At 53.0% G+C, this 22271-nt stretch overlaps 1 protein-coding gene across 3 annotated transcripts in view; it reads right to left on the bottom strand.

Annotated features, from left to right (window-relative positions):
- ARHGAP39 (Rho GTPase activating protein 39) overlaps nt 1–22271 on the bottom strand; it is a 175290-nt gene that overhangs the window by 39150 nt on the left and 113869 nt on the right. For 2 of the 3 annotated variants that reach the window (XM_068933527.1, XM_068933530.1), the window contains exon 3: nt 21480–21560. The exons of the other annotated variant lie outside the window; for it this stretch is intronic. In XM_068933527.1, coding sequence (XP_068789628.1) covers nt 21480–21560 — 81 coding nt within the window. The remainder of the gene's footprint in view (nt 1–21479; nt 21561–22271) is intronic. 3 annotated transcript variants of the gene reach the window in all.

Here is a 22271-nt window from a genome sequence, read left to right as displayed (position 1 = left end):
AGCGTGGAGAGGACACGCGGTGCCCGAAGGAGCAGGGCCGCCCCGTGTGGCTGAGGCGGGGGCAGAGGTGGGAAGTGGGCACTGAGCAGGAAGCAAAGCAACCCCTGGCCTGCTCTGTCCCCACGACTCGCACGCCTGAGATGATCGAAAGGCGGTGCAGACGCGGCGGTGGGCCTGGTGGAGCCCACAGCTGCTGACCGGTCGTGCTGCTGGGAACGCCGTATCCCAGCGCGTGCCATCAGCCAGCTGAAACAATGAGTGGGATGAGAAAGCAGCCCTGCTGCTGCGAGTGCCAAGGACCGATTTCATCCTGCTCCTACTCTGTCATTAGCGGGCAGGTTTCTTATCGGTGCCCAATGAAGTGGGGGGGTTAGGGTGGAGGGGCGGCAAGTTCGGTGACAGCGGCGAGGGAGAAGGGACTGCGATCCCACCATGCTCAAATGAAAGCCCTGCTCGCAGGAATCCCAGTTCTTCCCGCAGATGGCCCTTTAATCTGCTGCAGGCATCTCCACTCCAGCCTCGGTGCTCAGCCCTGCTTAGTCATTCGGACTGGTAAATAAGTTCATCAGATTAATTATATGCCCTCAGCAGCTGCAATAGCAATCCCCCCGCGTGATTAGTGCGTCCCTATGTAACATTACGGGATCACTTGAAGCTGAAGGCTCCTTGGCCAGCAAAACCCAGACCCCTCCGTTGGAGCTACCTGCCACCTAAATGAGGCTCTGGGGCTACGCAAGCACGAATCCGTCTAGAGGCAGCAAGTGCCCTCCGGGAAACCAGAAAGGGTATTTACCAGCAAAGATGCCGAACGCGGAAATCTGTGCAGAGCCACTAACACGTACTTCACATCCACATTCAGGGGCCACGAGCGCTCTTGGGAAGCAGGCAAGATCCGTTAACCCCATCTTTAAGGATGGCTCAATATTTTGCAGCCAACTGCTTGGCTTCATGGTCGCCAGCTACCCGAACTCCTAGGGCCAGCAGTGAGGCTCGGGATCGCTGAATATTGGTGTTATTGGTGTTTCAGGTCAGAACAACGCGGAAGCATGCAGCTGATACCCCTTTCACTCGCCTGAAGTAACCAGCAGATGCAGGCTCCAACACCAGTGCAACAGCTTCCCCGCTTTATCCCAGGGAGAACGAAGCCATGCTGAATTATAAAGCCGAATTATGGCTGAATCACTGAATTACGGGTCGAGACGGGCTGCAGCTCCTGGCGGTTTGGGGCGCAGGCAGCCCCCGCCGCGGCGCCCGGCCTCCCCCTGCGCCAGCCCCTTGGAGAACACCAGCGATGAATCACCTTCCCGCTGCCGCACAGACATTAACCAAGGGCTCCTCTTACTTAATCAATTATCCTACCACGAAGAACATTCATTTATTTTCACCATGGTTACTAACTGCAATAATTACATGCCAGGGAGCCGGACTGCCCTTAATATTCTCCAGCCGATATTGCTGGCTGCAGGCCACTGCATGGATAGCATCCTCATGCCACCAGCACGTTAGCAAGCTCCAGGTCCCGTTGCAGGTCTGGAAGCCTGAGGCGCACTTGCAAAGACGGAGCCGGTGCTTGTGCAAATCCCCGCAGCACTTGGCGCGTACACCTCTGGTGTACACTGCCAGCTGTGGGAGCCGCAAGGACGGACGGGTACTTGGATTTTGGAGACGAGGAACTGGAAGAAGGGCTGGCAAATGGGGCCGAGGCCCAGCAGATCTAGGGGAAATCAACCCTGGATTTCTAGCCAACTTCCACGGCAAGTGGCCTCTTCTGCTGCTACTGCACATGCTGCTGCTCGGGAAGGGGCTCTGCTCCCGGGGAGGCTGGCAGGCGTGGGGACACGGGCGCACTCCTGTCTGCAAGGAGCCCTGCACCAGGGAAAAGAAGCAAGCTGTACTTTGCATCCAGAAACATAGCCTCAAACACACCAATTAATAATCTGGGGCCTGTGGTAAAAAAGTCTTCTTAGCATTAATGAAAATTCCCCCATTACACAACATTCAGAGTCACAGCACTCACCGCTGCTAATGTTAAAAGAAAAAAACGTGCTCTCTTCTTTGCCACAAGCAGCTCTGGAGTCCCTGTGTGTCTGAACACCTTTCATGCTGAAACCTCTATTAAAGATGCAACTCAAAGCAGAGAACCCTGCTTTTTAAGCAGCTGTGTAACATATCCAAAGACGAACACAGTGGATGGCCACAGCCCCGGACAACGCAGCAACGGTTTGCGGGAGCTCTGGCGTGCTCCGTGCGGGGGGATCCTCTACAGTCGCTCTCTCCGCCAGCGGTGAGACTGCAGAGCTGGGTAACTCACGGAATGGCTGTGGGCAGAAAGACGGACACGAGTACTGGAGCAGCACTAGTGACTGGCCGCCGCATGGCAAACCTCAGCGGCTGGAGACAAGCTCTCCGCAAGACACGGGAGAAGGTACGGCTGGGAGGAGCACTTTTCGTCTTTATTGTATAAGTTCTGCAAAAAACTTAGGCCAAGGAAAGCAATGATGCTCGCTGAACTTGAGGAGGATACAGCCCAGGAGCACTAAGGGACGCCCCCATGATCGTGCAGGGAACCTGCAGCAAGGGCATGCTTTAAACGCTGCTCTAGACCAAGGCTGCGAGCCTTGGATGTGCCTTCTTCTCCCCACCCTTTGTTCAGAGGCCCCTGTGCTGCTCCCAAAAGGCCACCGCAGGGAGAGAGGCACAGAAAAATCCCCGTCGGCATTAAAAAGGAGGTGACCCTGAAAAGGAGGGAGCTCACGGGAGCAGAAAGCCACGATCAGGGCCCGAGTGCTGCAAAAACACAGCAGAAAGCCGTTCCTGCCCCGAAACGCAGGCACGTGGGCAGGAGGCAGGGCGAAGCACAAGCAAACGGGCAGACGCCGAGCAGCACAGCGGCGCCGGCATGGGGTTCACCTTCAAGCACGAACTCGCCAGACAGAAAGGACGGAAACCCGAGGAGACAGCAGGACCTGGAGCGACTGAAGGAGGGCACGTTGTCCGCATGTGATCTTCACTCTCAGCAGTCACGCCAACCTCAGAGCACCTAACAGGGCAGACGTTGGCTTCATGCTCCACAGGAGCAAACAGAAAAAAAACCTCCCTCCGCTCCAGTCTGGGGGTACAGGAAACTCCCTGGCTTGTTTCTGACATTTAAAATGGCTGAGACGCCTTTTTTTGAGATTGTGAAAGCAAACCTCTGTGGGTATAGACGGTGCAACACTGCCAGCTCCCCGAGCAGCTTCCCTTCGAGGGATGCAGCCCGCTCCCGCGAGCCCTCAGTTGTCCCCGTCCTCCTTCTGCCCAACCAAAGGTCCTAACTATTCTCCATTCACACGCTGCTTTTAAAATAGAGACCCAAAATTTCCTAAGACAAGGGAGAAGAAACCGGGAGAGCCAGCAACTGCTGTGCTCATGGACACCGATGGCGGGAGCGGGGCAGGGTAATTCGGCAGAGCTGGAAACCAGTGTGTCCCACCACGGACGCTTGCTGCTGGGCTTCTGCTGGGAGCAGCGCCAGCATCCCACCGCCTGGATCTCGCTTCGCCACCCACCAGCTCACATACACGGCAGCTGCATTTGAGCTGGGCTTGTGGCCCTTAGAGCAGAGGGCTCTATCACGCTGTCCATACGCACAGCTCTGAACGTTTTGCAAACCCAGAGCAAATTTCACAGCTCGTGCCTGCATTTTCTATGGGCTTCCAACAGCAAGATGTGTTACGCGACAGAACGGCAAGCGATATTACAGCAGTTGCAGTGGAGTGAGGCCCACTAAACCATGGTCGCTGTAGATCACCCCTTCTCTGCAGAGGGTAAGGAAACTGGCTGTAGTCTCGAGCGCCCACAAACACCGGGCACCAGCGCCAACCTCCCGCAGTCGGTCAGAATTAGACTTCCTAAGTAAACGAGAACCCTTTAACCTGGGATGAGAACATACCAGCTTGCTGCTGATATGCAGCACGTCATAGAAACGGAGCAAGGGGAGGCTCCAGCACCTCCTTCCTGCTGGAGCTACCCCCAGACCTCACAAGCTGAATGATTCGGAGCAAAGGCAGTCAACGTCTACTCCAGGCCGAGACCGGCCGGGTGTCCACGTCCCTGCTGTCTCTCTCATGTCTGACATTCACCTTCCCCAGTCTGTCACTTGCTCATGGAGTGTTTTTTGACTGATCAAAATTGTTTGCTGCCAAGACTAACGCAGAGCCAGTCCCCGATATCTGTAATTAGCAAGCAATTCCCTATGAGTTTGCAGTCGTGGAGAAGACGACTACTGTCACGTACAAAAGGCTGAGTTCACCTCTTTGGTATTTTACATTCATTTTGCCCATTGGTAACAAGAGTTCGCCATCACACACGCACTCAAGGCATTTAAACTCCAGGCATGTCCAGGGGTACTCTTAAAAGCAAAGGACGATGGAATATTAAACACTTCCCTATCGCTCAGCGCTGTGTAAACAGAGCTACAGCACTGGGAATTATTCCTTTAAAATATCTCAGGGTTTAGAAAGACCCCAGCGCAAAAATAAAGAGCAAGAAACCACCCTGGTCTCCGACGGATAGCAGGTGACACCGAGGACCAGCGCCACAGGAGCTTATCTTCCACATCCGTTTGCTTTAGAGGTGGGGAAGAAAAGAGATATGAGTTCGAAGCTCTAGGTTGTTTCTAAATATGAACTCAGAGCTAGGCAGAAAGAGTCATAAAAGGCTACAGTGCCAAAGAAATGATCAACAGCCATTGCTGTAAAGATATCAGAGATCCTGGAAGTCAAACATGGAAGGTCTCCACAATACTCGGCCCCCACAATACTCGGCAAATCTATCTCGTCAGCGTGGCACAGGTTTATTATCTTTCCAACATCTGTAGTGTCATCAGGCTCATTTTTGAGAGGAGGCAACGACAGCCCCGGGTGAACGTGCTGGCTGCTGGGCAGGGCAGGCTTAAATGCACCCACTTCGCTTACAGCCATATCCCGGATTTCTTTTCTTAGCACTCCCAGATTTCTGTTTTAGCATTAATGAGTTATTTCAAAGTTCATGAGCTAAAAAAAAAAAAAAAAAGACAATCCAGGCTAAAAATAAAAGGCTTTTACTCCCTAGAAAAATGAGTATCCTATGGAAGAACACGGTCAAAATGGTTGCTGGGCTCTCAGTATAGCAGGACCTTCTTGGCATGGAGAGAGACAACAGCCTGTTTCAGGCCTTGGCTTTGCACCATCTCTTCCTCTTTCTGTGGGCAGAATCCAAAATTACTTTGCTGCTGCTAAAAATAGCAGCATGCTGCCATAATACGGGAGGTGTATCCCAAAAGTCGCCTACGTGCACCCGATTCTGCACATTCAGCACAGAGGGAGATGACACGAACGGGAACGCGGAAAGCCAGCGGACGGCTGGGGCACGCAGCCATTCTCCTCCTCAGAGAAAGCTGTTTAGGAAAAGAGCGAGGCATCTCCAAATTTGTACAAAGCTGCAACGCTTCAGCACGACGGTGCAGAGCCTCTGCTCAGGCAAAGTGGGTCATCGCGGGCCAGCCCCGGACGGGGGGCGAGCACGTGCCCGAGTAAGGAGGCAAAGCCAAAAAAACCCTGCGGGGACACCTTCCCCTAGACACCCAGAAGCGTTTGCCTTCCCCTGTCACCATCCTTCTCCGCTTTTGGGCTATTTTATTTAAGTGTAGCGCATCAGACCTCTATGCCTTTGCGATCAGGCAGCCCGGCAGGAAGCCGATGAGTGCTAACTAGGAGCGTTTTAACGACACCGCCTTTTGTTTCTCGACAGAAACCTCGAGCTCAATTCCTGCAGGAGCCGGCCAAGCAAACGCTAGCTTTTCCCCGCGCCGGGGCCGTGGCTTGCAGCCGTATCACCCGGCTCGTAGCCAGGCAGCGCACGCCGCATCCACCCTAGACGCAGGCCAGGCATTTTAACTCGAGCCAGGTGAAAGCATCTCTCATTCCTGGATTTGCGGCCGGTATTAACGTTTCAGGCAGCCGTATGCATCTGGCAACAGCGCATAGGAATAAAAAGCCCTGTGGACCAGTCTGCAGAGCTGCACATCAAATAATCTGGCTAAGGTAGAGCTTTAAATCAGAATATTAAGCAACATCAACCAATAAACCTGAAAGCTCCATCATACTGTCCCAGGTTATTGCTAAACATTAGAAAGTATCGCTACGGACTAAATTTAATTTTCTGCCTGTAAAAGGAACATCATGAAAGGCCTTTTTGTGGCTAAATCTCCGCAGCCACCGTGCCCGAGAGCGGCTCAGTTACTCCAATAAGTGAAAACGATTCTGCTACACGGACGAACGAGCTGCACCGAGGGCCAAGCCCTGCTCGAAGCAAGATGCGGCAGTTTTCTGCAAAGGGCGCAGAACTGGGCAGCCACTGAGCAACGGAGGAGACGGTGCCCCGGGGCACAGCTTTTCCGAGCGTTCGTAAAGCCGGGACTCTAGCAACGGCTTTAAACGTGAGGCACGTAACTCCTGAAGCCACCTGGAAACACCGACAGGTGCCAACCAGCATCGTCTTTCTCAATCCTCCAGGTCCCAAAGCTCAGACGCTGCCACGGGACGTCCGGAAAACCCCATTACCCATCATTTCAGGGGCTGCCCCGAGCCGAAATTCGGCAGCACCGTACCCCAAGGGGATCCCAAAGTATTTTTGTTACCTCTGGCTTGATAACGTGTTCTCCTTTCTATTTCTCCCTTGCGAGTGAGGCAGCAGGACGACTGTAGTTAAGACGGCGCGCAAATCCCCATTACAGACTCCTTCCCAAATCCCTCTAATCTTCTATCAGCGAAATCAATTTTATTTGCAAATTTGCATGATTTACACGGGCTGAAACACTCCGTTTATTTAAGAGTGGGACTGGTTTCAAAAGCCACTCGAGGTGCCTTCAGCTCTCAACCCCCCCCTGCCTGTTTAAGCACCCGCTCCCCGATCTTCTCGCAGGCTTTGGGGGGGTTAATGCCCGACGCGAGAGAGTCAGACGGTTCGGGCTCTGCGACAGCTCTCGCGCCACCCGCCTCAGGTCTGCGCGCTCTCACGGCAGCCCCGACTGCACAGAAAGCAGCTTGTTTCTCTCAATTACCTTTTCTCAAGAAAGACACCAAAGAGTCATCGCCCTGGGCCCGATCTCCGCTGCGGCGGGGGCAAGGCGTATACGGTCTCAGACATTTACATATAGCCATTTTGATGCCGGCGAGAATAAAGACCACCCGTCCGTAGCGCTGGTCACCTTAAAAGCACTGACGAAAAAACACTCGCGAAAAATCAAAATTCTTTCACGCGTTTACGGTTTCTACCGCTAACGCCTTTAACGGAGTCTGCTGACGGTTGCATTAAATCATATATTGGGCCAGTTTAAAAACAAACAAACAAACAAACAAACGCAGATCTGCTAGATCTCACACGATGGCTTAAATGAAGCTATTTTCACGGCGGCGCTCTCGCTTTCCGATAAAGAGGGCTGCGGCGCTTCCCCGCGGAAGCGGCGCCGGTAAGCCCGTTACTGGGAAATAAAGCAACGCCGCCGATCTTCTCAAAGTCTGTTCAAAAGCGTTCAAGCAACCACTGGTCCGGAGGCAAATCTGCCCTTCAGATATCAGCACCGACGGCGCTTTTCATAAATTCTGACCTGAGTAGGAACATAACATTTAACAATATACAAAAGCTGTGAAATTTATGTCCTGGAACAGACACTTATAAGCAGCTACTTCGAAGTAAGAGTTTTCACTACCACAAAATCTGCCTAAATAAACATAGTTCTTAAAGACACATTTGCTTGTCTTAGCGCTATTCAGTCTTTGCCAGACGAAGGCTATAACTTAGCTCGAGAAGGAAGTGGCTTCTCGCCGCTCAGGGAGAAATCCCTTGAATTGGAACGGTTAATTCAGAGAACAGCAGTTTCCAGCATCCTTCGAATGCATCAGCGTCCACGTCCACCGTGGACGAGCCCTCCGCGCCCCGGCCGGCCCCGTGCTCTGCCGCGCTCTTCCTCACCTTCCTCCCCCGGCAGCGGCGCCGGAGCGCGTTTCCTCCGCGCCGCTTCTCACAACGGCGCTGACCTTAACGTCTCCAAGATCCCTGCCCGACTTGGCCCCGTCCCCGGGGCAGGGACGGGACGGCGCAGCGCCGCACCGGTTGGCTCGGTCTCCTGCGGGCTCGGAGCCGCTACCGCGGCCGCAGGGAAAGCCCGCTGCGGGCGGCGGGGAGGACGCCCCGCTGCGGAGCCCCGGCTGCGCGCCCGGCATCCTCCCTCGCTAGGTCACGGATGAGTTCGCTCCAGAAAAACCCCGCGGCTTCATGCACCTGGCAAACGGCCCGATCTCGTTCCAGGAACATGCGCTAATACGGGCTTAGAAGAGCAAGCAAAGGTGGGCAGCTGACAAGAAGCAGCCTGCTTTCTACGAACGGCCCTCAACAACGCCGCTCCCAGAGGCGGGCTGGGTTGCAGCCCGAAGCCTCCCCAAAGTTTCCAGCTAGGAAACTATCTGTCTGCGTGACGGATACGTAACTGAAGACGTTCGACCCTTTATGGTCACGCAAAAGCCACCAGAAAACTGAGCGCTTTACAAAATCGGTAACTGAACGAAAGAAGAGGAAAACGGGCTAAAATCCCCTGGGCTTAAGCCTTTGTTGGTCTTTATCCGCAATACTGCCGTTCCCACGAGTTTGTAAATGCAGAATTGTATGCTTACAGCCGCTATAAATAGCCCCGGCGCTTAGCTCATACCTGAAATTTCAAATTCCGGCTCGAGCACGGCGCTCGCCGCTAAGGAAAACGAGAAGCAGCGATTAGGGGCGCCGGCTCACGTACTGACGTTTTAACGAGGCCGCGGCCGCCCCGCACAATTCTTCGAACCTGGCAAGAGCTCGGAAAACCCGGGAGGCTGAAAGCGCCAGCGGGCTGCGCGACGAGGCCCCGGCGGCGGCGGCGATCGGCCCCGCGTGACCGTGCACCGGGCTACAGCGACAAGGAGTGAAAGGACTCAGTGTCTACAGAGGGCGAACTTAAGGAACGTAAGCAACATTTGTTCTCCCGAATACTGAAGATAAGGACCCCCCCCACCCCGTGTAAGCCAGGTTACCCTCAGCCTTGGAGCTGCTCCTTGCTCTTTTGCAGTCTTCTTGCCTCTCCCCAGGACGATGCTGCTGCAACCCTGGGTCCGGTCCACCCGTCCGGCTGCACCTTTCCTTCCTCCGTCTGTATGAGACCCAGGCTCCCCGCGGGCACTAGCACAGCCCTGCTCCTCTCGGGTCACATCTGCTGCTGCTGCTTGTGCTCAGCACATCCTTAACGCCACGGCGGTCTCTCCCACCCTTCCCGTACGCTCCGGATCTCGGTGCCCATCTTTAACTACGTGCCTGGAAATCCCTTGCGCTCCTTCGACTTCATTTCTGGAACCTGCCGGCACGATCAAAAACGATTCCTACAGAAATCAGTGCAGGCGTGAAGAGGAAGTCTGCATCGATTGGCAATAAGATGAGAAGAATCATATTCGGAGAGAAGCGGGAACGCTGCGCTTGACCTTCCCAGTCCCTGCATCAGCTGTTTGCCTGGAAAGACCTCCGCGACGCTAAGCGGCTTCAGCCTGGTGGAGGAGAGGCGCTGTGGACAAATCCAGCCTGGCTCATGCACCAGCAACGGGCCGGCCAAGCAGCCCGGCGGGAACTGCCAAGTCCGCCTGCGAAGCCTGGGAGGAATGCAGAGGTGGCCCATGCTGCGCTCAGGCTGCGACCGGTATCCGAGGCGTAAAACCAGTGTGGAAACCCAGCAGCACCCCTGCCAAGACGCGGGACACGACCCCTCCTCCTAACATCACCCACTCGCAGCACCCCGAAGCCAAAACTCACCCGGGAGCCTTGGTCCTCCCTGGTAGAGGCACCCTGGGCGCTCCCGGGAACCGGGGCTCTCGAGGAGCGTGTTTGGCTCGTACACCCCTCCCTCCAGGCTGTGTTTGTGTTTTGTCACACATCTCTGAGCCTTTCCTTTCACTCCTCCTCGCCTGCAATCAGTGCGCTCCCTCTCTCCTCTCTGCGTTCGGTGAGCAGAGGTGCAACGTGAGTGGGTTTAATTAGTCTGGATAGAGCTATGGTGCAGCAGCCCAACTCCATGACCCAAACAGCCTCTTCTCTGTGAGGGTGACAGAGCACTGGCACAGGTTGCCCAGAGAGGTGGTGGAGTCTCCTTCCCTGGAGATATTCAAAACCCGACTGGACGCGATCCTGGGCAATATGCTCTAGGTGACCCTGCTGGGGCAGGGAGGCTGGACTAGATGATCTCCAGAGGTCCCTTCCAACCTAAACAATTCTGTGATGGAGGTTGGACTAGATGATCTCCGGAGGTCCCTTCTAACCTAAATGATTCTGTGGTTCTGTGATTCCCAGGCTGCATCCGTGTGACTTGCATCCGGCAAAGATCGCCTGGCTGAAGAAGAAACACGCTTGGAAGGTGCAACGGGCCTGGGAATCTGGTGGCATCACTGCTGCCTTCTGTTTTCTGTTTCCCCCTAAATATCAGCACTTAGATTACAAGAATTGTTTGTTCGACGCAACGCTGGAGACAAGGTTTAGTGGAAACTAAGTCTCGTTGGGGGGAAAGGCACTGCTACGACAAGGTTGAAGCCCCATCTTCGGCCCATCTCCATTGACTGCAAAGTTTGGTTTCAAAGGTATCTGAGGTCTCACAAGGGTTCTCTGCATAGGATAATTTCATGTTCTCCACCAAAAACACTGCTGAAGTGTTGACACAGAGCAAAAACCTCACTGTCAAAAAAGCGGGGGGAAGAATCACTGGAGTGAAACTAAAACAAGCCTAAGTGAAAGTTGGCCTTGAGCTAAATAGAAAATCCAGATGAGTCTTTTTTTTTTTTTTCATGAAAGGAAAAGGCTAACTTCTGGGATTATCAAATTCCCCTTTTCTGTTGATGATGGTATCAGACCCCTTTAAGCTTCAAAACTGCAATATCAGAAGTCTATTTGAAATATTTCCCCTGTTCACTGCTGAAACACTGCTAACTTTTCCTATCTCGGGAAAGCTGCTCCCATGACATCCACTCTAATTAGCAGGAGCAGAAACTGAAGCCAGTCAAGAGGGAGATAAGTCTTCCCGTTCCCCCAGCCTGGTCACAGCGCAGAGTTTTTCAGCCCCCCTGTTGCTGCAGCGATGAGGGCAGCAAGGAGCACTGCCAGCTCCGGCCGACTGCCGAGACAACAAAAACTCATTTTCTTGCAAAATGGGCAGCACTTTCTGAACACTACGCTGAGCAGGAGCACGGTGTGCCGGACAGGTCGGGAGCCCCCATGCTCACCCTACGCCAGAGGCCCAGGACCCAAAGGCAAAGGGACTTTGCAGGCTCCAGACAACAAGCAAACGCTGAGACGAGCTCAGACGGCTGTTGCTGACGAGCAGCAGCTCGCAACTAATTGCTTGCAAAGTAGAAAGGCTGCTGAAGGACAGAGGTAACCTTGCTGAGGGTCCACATTAACTGCGGTTACCTGCTACACATGGCCCACAGCACCCATCACGTCCTGTCAGTTTGGGATCCAGCGAGCTTTCCCAGGATTAGTCTTATTAGGAACCAAACACAAAGTCTGCCAATGGCAAAACCCATCCCGACAGCCAAGGAGAGCGCGCGGCGCCTTGCGCGGAGGCCAGGCTGCCTCCCAGGGAGCCGAACCCCCAGGAGGCCATCAGGGCTGCTCTCCCCTTCTCAGACGCATGGTTAAACCAATCACCTCAAGCAGCCAGTCTTTTTGAAACATAAATGCCACAGAAGCGAGACAAGATTTTTTTCCAGAAGGAGGAGGGAGCATGGAGAAGGTAGCAAAGAAAAGTGGAGTAACTCCACCATTAAGTGGAGTTAGCTGCAAATACAAAGTGATCAGAGGTGAAACTGTGTTTAATAGCAGATCAATAGTGGAGCTGCTTTATTTGCCTTGGTAAGCATGACACCAGTTCCCACGACAGTGGTTTTTAGCTCTTGCCTATCCCGAGCAGGTTTCACGTGACCCAGGGCCCAGCTGGAGCACAGCCCTCACCGCGCACTGGCACGCTAAGCTGAAGCCTTGATCCTCTTGGTATTTCCAACCTGAATCAGTTATCCCTGCTACGAGCTCTCACAGAGCCTCCAGGCTGGGGCTGCAGCCGGGCGCAACCTCCGCAAAGCTCTCCCCAGGCAATACCCCTCTTCTGGCAACAGTGCGACTGCTCCAGCCTCAGGAGTATCTGGCCAGGCCCTGCAAAGCGAGCAGCCAACTAAGGACCACGATGAGGCCAATCACCACCTTCTCCCATGAGCCCGGATGTGTGACGTGCCAGACTGTTGCTCCTGCTGGGTCACCTCCACCCATGGGGTCTAAGCCATGGAGATGGGTGAGTCGGAGGCTGCCGACTGCTACTGAGCTGCAGCAAGGCTGAGTCAGGAGCTCTAAGAGGAGAGCTTTGGACTAAGGAGCCCGGCTAGACCTGCCGCCCCAGTTTGTGCGTGAGCAGCCCAATGCTGCTCTCAGTGGCGTGTTTGCTCTGAAGAACAGGTCCTGGAAGCCGGAGCTCGGCTGGTTTGCCAGCAGTCTTTCAGCTTTTCAGCAGGAGCAGCTGGGTATCTGGGTTCCTCTCAGCTCGGATCTCCGCTTCAGCTCAGAGGGATACCACATCATGTCACCTGGGCACGAGATATCCATATTCAAAACGAGTTAGCTAGCTCACACAGAGAATGAGGGTGGCAATTTATTTTTCAAAGCAAGATTACAAGTCAGTGTTTGACTGAGTGCGAGTCACGCACATGGAAAAAGCATAAGGCTGTGTGGCACAACAGTTCAGAGGAAGCTGCTCCCAGCTCCCTTGTCAGGGCTTCAATTTACCTTTGGGAATGAAGTGCCAGCTCCTCAAAAGCAAGAATGTAAGAGAGCCAGACTTTTCATTTTAGCTGCTTGGTGACAAGAGCCTGCAATCCCCTTGGAGGCTTTTACTGCAGAGTGAGGTAAGTCTTAAGATGGCTACGGAGCCACGCAGGCTGAGTGCTGCTTTATCCAGCTCCTGCTGTAAAGGGCTTGGAGCAGAGCTCCCGCCCTAGGATGCTCTTCCACAGCAGGACGCCCCGAGACCGGCAGTGACAAGCTCAGTGAGCTACTCTTCACTTCTGCTGTAATACCCAGGTTTCCAATCTTGTGGCAAGGCTCTCCAAGGAATCACTGGTATTAGGTCTGAGCCTGTTCATTACTTCTAAAGACACCAGGCAGCAGATTTACCTTTAAATATCAGGAATGAACACATTTATTTACAGAAAAGTCTTAAGCTGTGGTCTTAATTCACAGTCCTAAGTGTTGAAGCCTGAGCACGATGAGGAGACAGATAAACCAGACAGCTGGTAACAGCAAGGCACGTGGTCCTGGATTGTGCTGCATGCAAGACAGCTGGGGTAGCCATCACGACCCTGCTCCAGGCAGGTGCATCCTCAGCCATCTGCAGGTCAGCAAATGCTCAAGACGGGTGCGTCTTTGTCATAGTTTTAAGAGGAATGTGGTCTCACAGCCGCCTTTGCTCAAAGACCGCAGCTCTGCTGAGCCCCGGGTGAAGGGCTGGCTCGTGTCCACGCAGCACGGGCAGCCCCTTGGAAAGCTCCGAGGAATTCAGAGAGTGGCAAACCATTGCCCAAGGCCTGGAGGGCAGGAGAGAGGGGGCTGAAAAACTTCTCTCTGGCACTATGGCCATTTTTGTTAGTACAACTCAGTGTGCAGTCAGCTGGCAGGAACAGGGCTCCAACTCTCTTACGGTGCCTCCTTAACTCTGGCCTAGGCTTCTTCCAAGCTGCAACAAGTCTTCTCCCAAAGATGGTTACCTGGCTTCGCACACCTGCTTGCCAGTAGGCTCCCAATGGAAATTAAACCTATTCCCAGCATCCATGTGAAGGCACTACTGAGCTAAGTAGCCACTCCTGTGGCCAGAGAACGAATCTAGAAACATCTGGAGAACACAACCAGTGTGACAACCAAGAGACAAAGATAGCTATAAGAAGACGGCAAACTGCAGCCATGTCTCGCCACAGAATTTTCCCAGTAGACATACAACCAAATCCTAGACCTCAGGTGCCTGGCAGACCACATGAAGCTCTGTGGAGCTAACAGAGAGGAAATGGTGCCAGGTCTCTTGGGAGCCACCCCTGATTCTTTCCTCACTTCCATATTTGCTTTTCTAGCCAGTCAGCTATGAAGTGACTCCTCTTGACCATGAGATATTGAAAGACCTCCTCAAGCTCTCCTGGCAGAGAAGGTCTAGGATGAGTTGTAGAAGGCCATCCCAAGAGCACTACAAGGATCCCAGGCAGATGCAGCTTTTACTGTTCCCTTCTCCCAACATGTCCCCAGCAGGAACAGGACTCTCTGCTCCCTGCCCACACAGAAGCGCTGTGATGGTTGGACATCCAATCTCTTTACTAAACCATTACAAAGCCAAGGTGAGCGGGAGGGCAGAGTTGCAGGGAGGGATGGACATCACCTGGCACAGACACTGGCTCCATACCTGGCCACAAATTCTCCACCTCCAAAGCACAATATTGGCGGTTTTACCCCGGCTTTGAAGCATGGGAGTCGCTAGCACTATGGAAGGGAGCAGAAAGCAGGGGTGAATGACGCAGGGGCTAACAAGGCAGCAGTGAGCCCAGGCCTCTGAGGAGCTATTCCAGCTGTTCTGTAGGGCCTGCTGAAGGACAGTCAACTTACCACTTCTGCGTGCACTTCTTACCTGAGAGTTACAGATCACTAACGGAGTAGCCAGGCCAAAGTGGAGGCGTCCCTAAGAGCCTGACATTGTCTATACTCAAGTAAACAGATCTCCCAGTTTCTCCCCAGAGCGGAGGTGCTTACAAGAGGCAGCGAGGGCACGTTTTTAAGATCAAGCTCTTCTGCTCTCAGGAAGTGCCCATGAAATGCATCTCCAGCTTCCCAGGGTGCAGAATGAAAGAACAGGGTCATTAACATTTTGCTGTCATGCTCCATGTCCGACATGCTGTGTTTCCCTCTGCCAGGAAGCTTCAGTGTCTTCCTGACGGCCATAAAGCCCCAAGCGTGTGCACGCAGTACACGGCAGCTGTGACAAACGTACCCGACTGATCGGCAGTAAGAGACAAAGAGGGTCACAGGAGCAGAGCAGCTGCTTGCTGAGAGAGGAGACAAATTCAGTGGAGTAAGCTGAAAGTCTCTGATCTAAAGATCAGTTCTAGCAGCCTTGGGCCCTCCACCCCAAGCAGCCGTTGACTGGCATCATATTCAACCAACAGAGCCAAGAATTACCTCCAGTCGACATGCTGGCAGGGGTCGGGACAATGGCAGGGGCCTGGGATTTGTCAGACATAGGAAACACTTCTTGACAAAAACCACTGCCTAGATTAGCAAAGAGTCCAACTCTCTCAGCAGAGCCATAGGAGGAGAAATGAGGCCATTAAGCAACTAGGCTCCAGGGACCACAAACGAAAAGGAATAAAGAGGAAAGGGTTAAGTACAGTTATTGTAATTGCCTTTCTTGATGGGATTTGGATGCAGGGCTTCTCTACAAACGCCTTCTAGACAGACGGAGCAAGACGTCATCCTCTTAATGACACCCACTAATCTTCATTATATTAGAAAATCTCTCATAGCAATTGTTGGCTAGGAGCACTGACCCAGTGCCGTCAAGGAGGTGGAAAATCCCTGCCAGCTCCTGAGCATCTTACTGCAGAGCCTGGGGCAACCCAGGAAGCTGAACCCCAGAGGTGCACCACAGCAAAGACAATGTCAAGCAGGAGCTGCCATGAGAGCGGTCTCCCAAGCAGCCACACAGGACCTCTCTCTGCATAGCCCCCCGTACAGGACGGCAACGAGCCCCTCTGTTCCTGTGGCCCTTCCAGCCATGCTAGTTCCTGCAAGCTGAAGGATGCTTCTGGGCAAAGGCTGTGTTCAGGCAGGGAACATCTCTGGAGCGTGAAGGGAGGCATGCTGATATCTGAAGCTGTCTTTGGACCCAAACCTAGCGCTGGCACTGCAGAACATGCTGTTTATTGCCCCAGAGAGATCACAAGGCAAGAGGAATAGATGCACACAACAGCCGAGTGCTGAGAGGGGCAATCTCCAGACATTTGACTCCCCAGCACCCAAAGGGAATGGACAGAAAGCGGTCCTTCCAGCCACCCTTCCTTCTGCTACGCATCATCTTCCTGAAGGCTGCAGCATCTGCAGAACCACCTGGCTCAGCCTACGTGGTGAAAGCCAGGAGACCTCTGCGGAGCCTGTGAACATTCTTGACCCCGCTCACATTTCTTCATCAGCTGCCTCCTGTATCTCTATTCGCCTGTACCTGGCCACGATGCTGCTCATTTCCTCACGCTTGCCTTCAGGCCTTCACTCAAGGCCTGCTGTCCCCTCACAAATCACCCTGCTCGCACACTTTGTCCAACCATCTGCAACTCCTACAGCTTCCTCCTTTCCCAGTCAGAGGGCAGGGGACAGAAACACAAGTGGACACACACCCAGACGGGAGCAAGCGACAGACACTCTCACCAAGCTTCCTCAGCCATTGCAGAGACCTACAGCCCTGTTATATAACTTAATTTTCCATTCCTCTGCCTAGTTTGCTGTCCGCCCATGTCTTATCTTGTCCTTCAAAGGAGACATCTTGCACTTACCAAGGCTTTGGGACTAATGCAAGGTTTGGAGAAGAGGAGAAGTCTGAAAGGACAAGAGAAGACTGTTCTGTCAGAGCCCTGACCTCCCACCTGACTGAGAAGCCTTCAGGATCATTGCACGAATGGCATTTGGAAGCTACTGAATACCATGGCTGGATCTGAAGGACCTGGGGGAGCCCAGCCCTGGGGGAAGTGCAGGCATTAAGCGCCTAAGGCCTTAAGCCGTGGAAGGGAATCCTGCCAGCTAGCCTGGGACGTGCACCATGCTCAGGAAAAGTTTCCAGCCAAGCCCTGCGGAAGCTGAAACCAAGCTACTTTTACGCAGGGTGATTTTCAGAACATGTCATGCACCCTTCTCCTTAGCACTGGCCCCATTAACGTTAAGCCTAGGTAGGTTAACGTTAAAACTAGGTAGGATCGGTAAGTTACGTCTTCATTTTTCACCACCAGAGCCAGAGCGGCTTACACAGAAGAGGGCCCCGGGGAGGCACGGTTGTCACACGTGTGTGTGTGTGTGTGTGTGTGTGTGTGTGTGTGTGTGTGGCGCTCAAACAGTTAAAAAAAAACCCCTAGGCTGTAACAGCTCCTCTCTTCATCTCACTTGGCAGCCCACAGACAGAGGGCACTTGAGACTGGTTCCTCCAGAAGGAAGTCCACTCTCAGCTAATTAAGCAAAGCCGTTAATTAGCATCCTGGCTGGAACTGATTGGGGGGAGGGCAGAAGGGGCTGTCTGTGGGTTTTTGTAGACAGCAAAGCTGGGGTAGGAACGATGGAGGCATCTCCTGTAGCAAAACACGTGTTGATGCAAACAGGTCATTTGTGCTAACCGCATTGAAATTTAATCTTTTAATTGCCTGGTTACTGGAAAAGGCCTCTTTCAAAAAGGGAGAGAAAGCGCAGGCAGCTGCTGCACGAGGGGCTGCTGGCTTGCGTCCGGCGCAGCGCCCTGCCCGCTTCCAGAGGCAGCTGCGCGCGCGGGGCCGGCGGCCGGGGGCTTCAGGCGGCTCGCGGGTGGCTCTGCTGGCACCAAGACCCACAGCTTCGCTTGTATCTTATCGTGGCTCGTATTCAGTGCAACAGCCCAGCTGGCAGCGGGTCAGAACCGATCAGTGCCGAACCACTGCCTTGTTGGCTCGGTGCTGTTTGTGGCCGCGGACTGGCGAGTCTCTATAACCCCTCCACCTTGCTTAGCTCTGCTCAGCTGCTCCCCTGGATGCAGCCTCCCTTCCCACTGCCAGCTCCAAATTAAACAAGTTTGATGCCTACCAGCAAAACAGAGGAGCAGGAGGCACCTGCAAAATCCAATTCCAAACCAAACAACGGATCCGGACCTGTCAAATCACTTCCCTTCACTGTTCCTGCCTGCAAAAAGGGTATTAAATTCATCCAGCGCACAGAGGGGAAGCCTAGGAGAAACACTGTCAACAGGCAGTTTTCTCCAAGCTCGTGTTGCCTGCCTGGAGAGAATTCTGTAGGAGAGGAGAAATGCCAAATGCTATTATCCTACGGGGATGCTTCCCAGAGACCCTACCGAAACACTAGCTTTTTTGTGGGTGTTTAGTGTGCTGGTGTCCGCGTGTGCGTTACTGACTTAGGGCTACATCAGAACTCTCAACACCACCTGCATTTGATCCTTCTCTGAGAAAGCTTGTTCTTCACCCCCTAGTTTAAGTGGCAGTTAATTCTGAGAGTCCAAACAGTCAGACCGGTTCCTTGGGAGGCCACCGTGGAAGGAGCTAAATTACAGGGCAGTCAGAGCAGGCATGGGGAAGCAGATGCTTGCAACAGGTGATGGGCCACCAGCACAAGCTGCCCTCCGCCGACTTTTAATCCACCTCTCCCAATGTCTGCAATGCTGCCTGCCAAGAGTACCTCACCCCACCACTAAGCTTCAAATCAAGGGTTTTGTCCAGACAGGGGATGAATCGCTAGCAGGATGGCACACGGCCAACGCCTTTGGGTGACTTTACGCAGGACACTTGCGTTTGTCTTGAACCGAGACTGCAATTGCCGCATACCAGGCTGACGCAGACTGCCTCATCAGCCCCTCCTGTCTCATCCGTCGCATTACGGAGCTCGGGGCGAGCTTTTGCTGTGTTTGTGCGCGATGGGAATCTTGGCCCCTGAGCAGGGCTCTGGGCACCAGCATGATGTAAATAAGAACAAACCATACCGAGTGCCACCCTCTCTGCGCTGCTGCACAGACCCGGCCTGAAACGCGCTGCCGGGCTCAGGCCTGGCCGCAGACAAAATCTTTAATCTGAAAACAGAAAGAGAGCCAGTTCAGCCTACAAAAATGTTATAGCGTGAACGCTGCTGCGTGCATCACGTACCACCTCCCAGGCAACCCTTCCACGCTGTCCTGAAGACTCAAAATGCCAAACATTTGGCAGGAAGCGAGCGTACTCCATGAACTTCGCGTCACCCGGCAGGAGGCCTTCTGCGGCGCCTGGAGAGCTTTAAGGCTCCAAAAGTAAACAGATCGGAGAAGGGAATGCAAAGCAAATTGTGTTTCCAATCCTAACTCCCAGCAAAGACACGGAAAGCAGAGCAATAGCTGGGAGTGCCCTGAACTCTCCAGCATTTCCACTGTTTCACTCAGAAGCAGGAAAACTGTGGGCATTTGTCACAGCTCTGCTGTTTCAAAGCAGATCTGCTATCTTACAGATAGGAACTGGGATAAATATGGTGTAACAGAGGAAGGCTTCAGGGTTGATACCACAGTGTCTCAGTGCTCAGCCATGCAAAGAAGGTGCCCAATGTCTCCTTAGCAGGTCTGCATTGGTAAAACCCCTGGATTAGGAGGAGTCCAGCACAGGGGATTTATTCCTGTTCCCACCTGGTTTAATTTGGATGCTGCCAGCAGGTAAGAGGATACAATGCTCCATGCATTGGGAGCGTGCATGGTTGGGAGAGCTCATGCAAGGCCAGGTCTGTCTGGGCCTGCAGGGAAGTCACACCTGGCCCCTGCTGAAATGCCTTGAGTTTGCACAGCCTCAACATCACCTCCGTCCTTGCAGGCAGCATCTGAATTGGGCATCTCTCAAACGCCCCGAGGCAGAATGAGGCAGTTCAGCTACCACGCATCCTTTGGCCACTGAGAAAGGGCTGCCAAGGAGCCATCTGGGCCGCAACAAGAGCAAACTCTCAGACACCCTAAATTCAGCCCAGCTCACAGCACCCTGGGTTTGGGGGGCAAAAAGCTTGTTTCAAAAGCAGTGAGCTGGCACTGAGCCACCCTCCAGGAGTTCCAGCACAGCGGCCTTTAGCTCTAATGATCGATGCAGACATACTCCGCTCTTGATTTTCGCCAGTGTAGACCCACTTGAGTGCTACCACCAGCCAGTTCCTTCCAAGGTGTTAACCTACAACAGCGCTAGTGAAAAGCTCACAGCATCTGTAAATTTGAACCGCTTCTCTTTGCCCACTCTGCGAGGGGAGTTTAGAAATGTAACAAAGACAAGCGAGACATCACAGCTTCTAGCAACATAAATCCATGAGAGCTGGAGATGGCAGCTTGCTTAGCACAGAGTACCTGAAAAGTAGGTTCCAGGAAGAGAAAGCTCATATCTGTCTTACAAATAGAGTCTGCAAAGCAGCTGGACCCCCAGGGCTGGAAGAGATTACTTCATTTCTCAGGAGGCCTTCCCATCTCCAGGCTGGCCTCTCCTGGGGCTCTAAGGAGACTATGCAGAATCAGCCAGGCTTGCTGCAGCGATGCATTGAATGGATACCTGCGCCCCCAAAAAGAGCCATCAGCCACCAAAGACATGCAAAAACCTCTGGGACAAGAAGCCACTACACTTTCAGGTGTGCTTTGGTACCAGTTCACTAGCCACAAACACAAACCATCATGGAATAGAAAGTCAGGGCTTTTACAGATAGTCCAATCGTGCTCTTAGCAAACCTGTTTTCAGTCAATACAAAAATCCTAGGAGAGAGCCTAGAAGCTGGTTGTGGGGTGGAAAGCCATTCCAAGCCATAGCCCCAGCATGGCACACACTGGGGCTGGATCAGCAGCACTCGGAGGCGACAGGTCCAATAATGGGCAGCTGGAGCACAGCTGAGACAAGTCCTGCTTGGACCCATGTGGTGTCTTCTAGGACACCACATGCAGCAAGTGGACCCACAGACCAGATGATTTCTCCTTTCCAATTTTTAATAGCTTTCTCATTAATGACAAATAAAAACAAATATTGGAAAATTGTTATGTTAAATTCCTACATAAACAGCTATGCAGTGATGAGACAGCAGCACAGGTGGCATTGTATCAACAGGCAGCTTTCTGCCTGAAACCCAATTTTTATAGCCCCTGTAACGTACCCAGAGCAATCACTCCTGCAACTGAATATCTGCTACAATCTCAAGTCATCGTTGCTCAGACAAAAAAAAAAAAAAAAGCTTTGAAGCCACCGCTCACGCCGGAGGGTGAATGAAACCCCATGGACTGGGAGCTCGGATACCTGAGCTGTGACCCCATCACTAAACAGCCCTGACCCAGGGGCTCCTTCTCCCCTGCTGCAGTTTCTGTTATTTGGCATCATGCAAATTGGGACCACTGCTTAAAGGCAATGACGGTCCCTGCTCCAAATAACCAGCAAAACATATCTTGAGGTTTATTTAAGGGTGGTAGCACAGCTACAAACCACATTATGAGGGGGGAGGGGGAGAGGGAAGAATCAGAAGAGTGCGAAGCAAATCTGTGTGTCATCCCCTGCCCCTTCCCCACAGGCCTGCCCATAGCACGCGGGCTGTCCCAAACCCACATGCCACTGCAGAGGCCACGTTTCAGACCCACAGCCCCAGTCCCGGAGGTAAATTTCGGCTACCTGTAGTGGAGGAGTTGACCTTCTGCATTGTAATCCCGATAAATGTCATATTCTTTCTCAAACACTCCAGAAGGCGAGGAACTGCAATACAGTAATGGTGAATAAGGTTACCAGCAGTGAGCGCGACTCGCAAATGCCACTATTAAAGCCTCCTTCAGCTTATGATCAACAAAGATTCATTGGCAGAGCTGAGCTCTTAGTCCCCCTGGGCCTGGGCTCTGTGCTCAGCACCTACTCTCATCTCTTGGGTAGTGGCAAGTTTTGAGCCATTAATCAGCTGTTTAACAGATTATCCCTCCTTCATGGTTGTGGTCTCCAGCTTCATTTCAAACCTTGGAAACATCATCTTCTTCCTTAAATACACGTTATTTGTGAAGCACGGCCATGGACATGCCTGGACAGATCCTAAATATCTCATGGTTTTGTCCCACCCTTGTCCAAGCGTGTCCCTTCCCCACGCCTTGTTGCCTCACTCTTCGCCAATGCCAGTCTTGTCATTGTGTATTTTAGACCCCTGCAGTGCTTTAGGGCAGGGTTGGGATTACCTCGTATATAACACCCAGTTGGCACTTGGCGTGTTCGCCTGCCCAGCATGTTTTGAATTCTGCCAGGCCCAGGATGTTTAGTTTATCTGCACAAAGGAGATGCTCTTTGGGTTATTCAGGCCATCTACATGCAGAAAAATGCATTCTAGAAAGGGCCCTTGACTATTCAGGCAGATTTGTCCCCCTCCTCAACCCAACTTTCCCAAGCATTTGCTCTAGGATCACGGAGAAGAACACCTGGGGATAC

This window comes from Struthio camelus, chromosome 2 (genome assembly GCF_040807025.1).
Source record: "Struthio camelus isolate bStrCam1 chromosome 2, bStrCam1.hap1, whole genome shotgun sequence".
NCBI lineage: Eukaryota > Metazoa > Chordata > Aves > Struthioniformes > Struthionidae > Struthio > Struthio camelus.
This window is presented reverse-complemented; position numbering and strand designations above follow the sequence as displayed.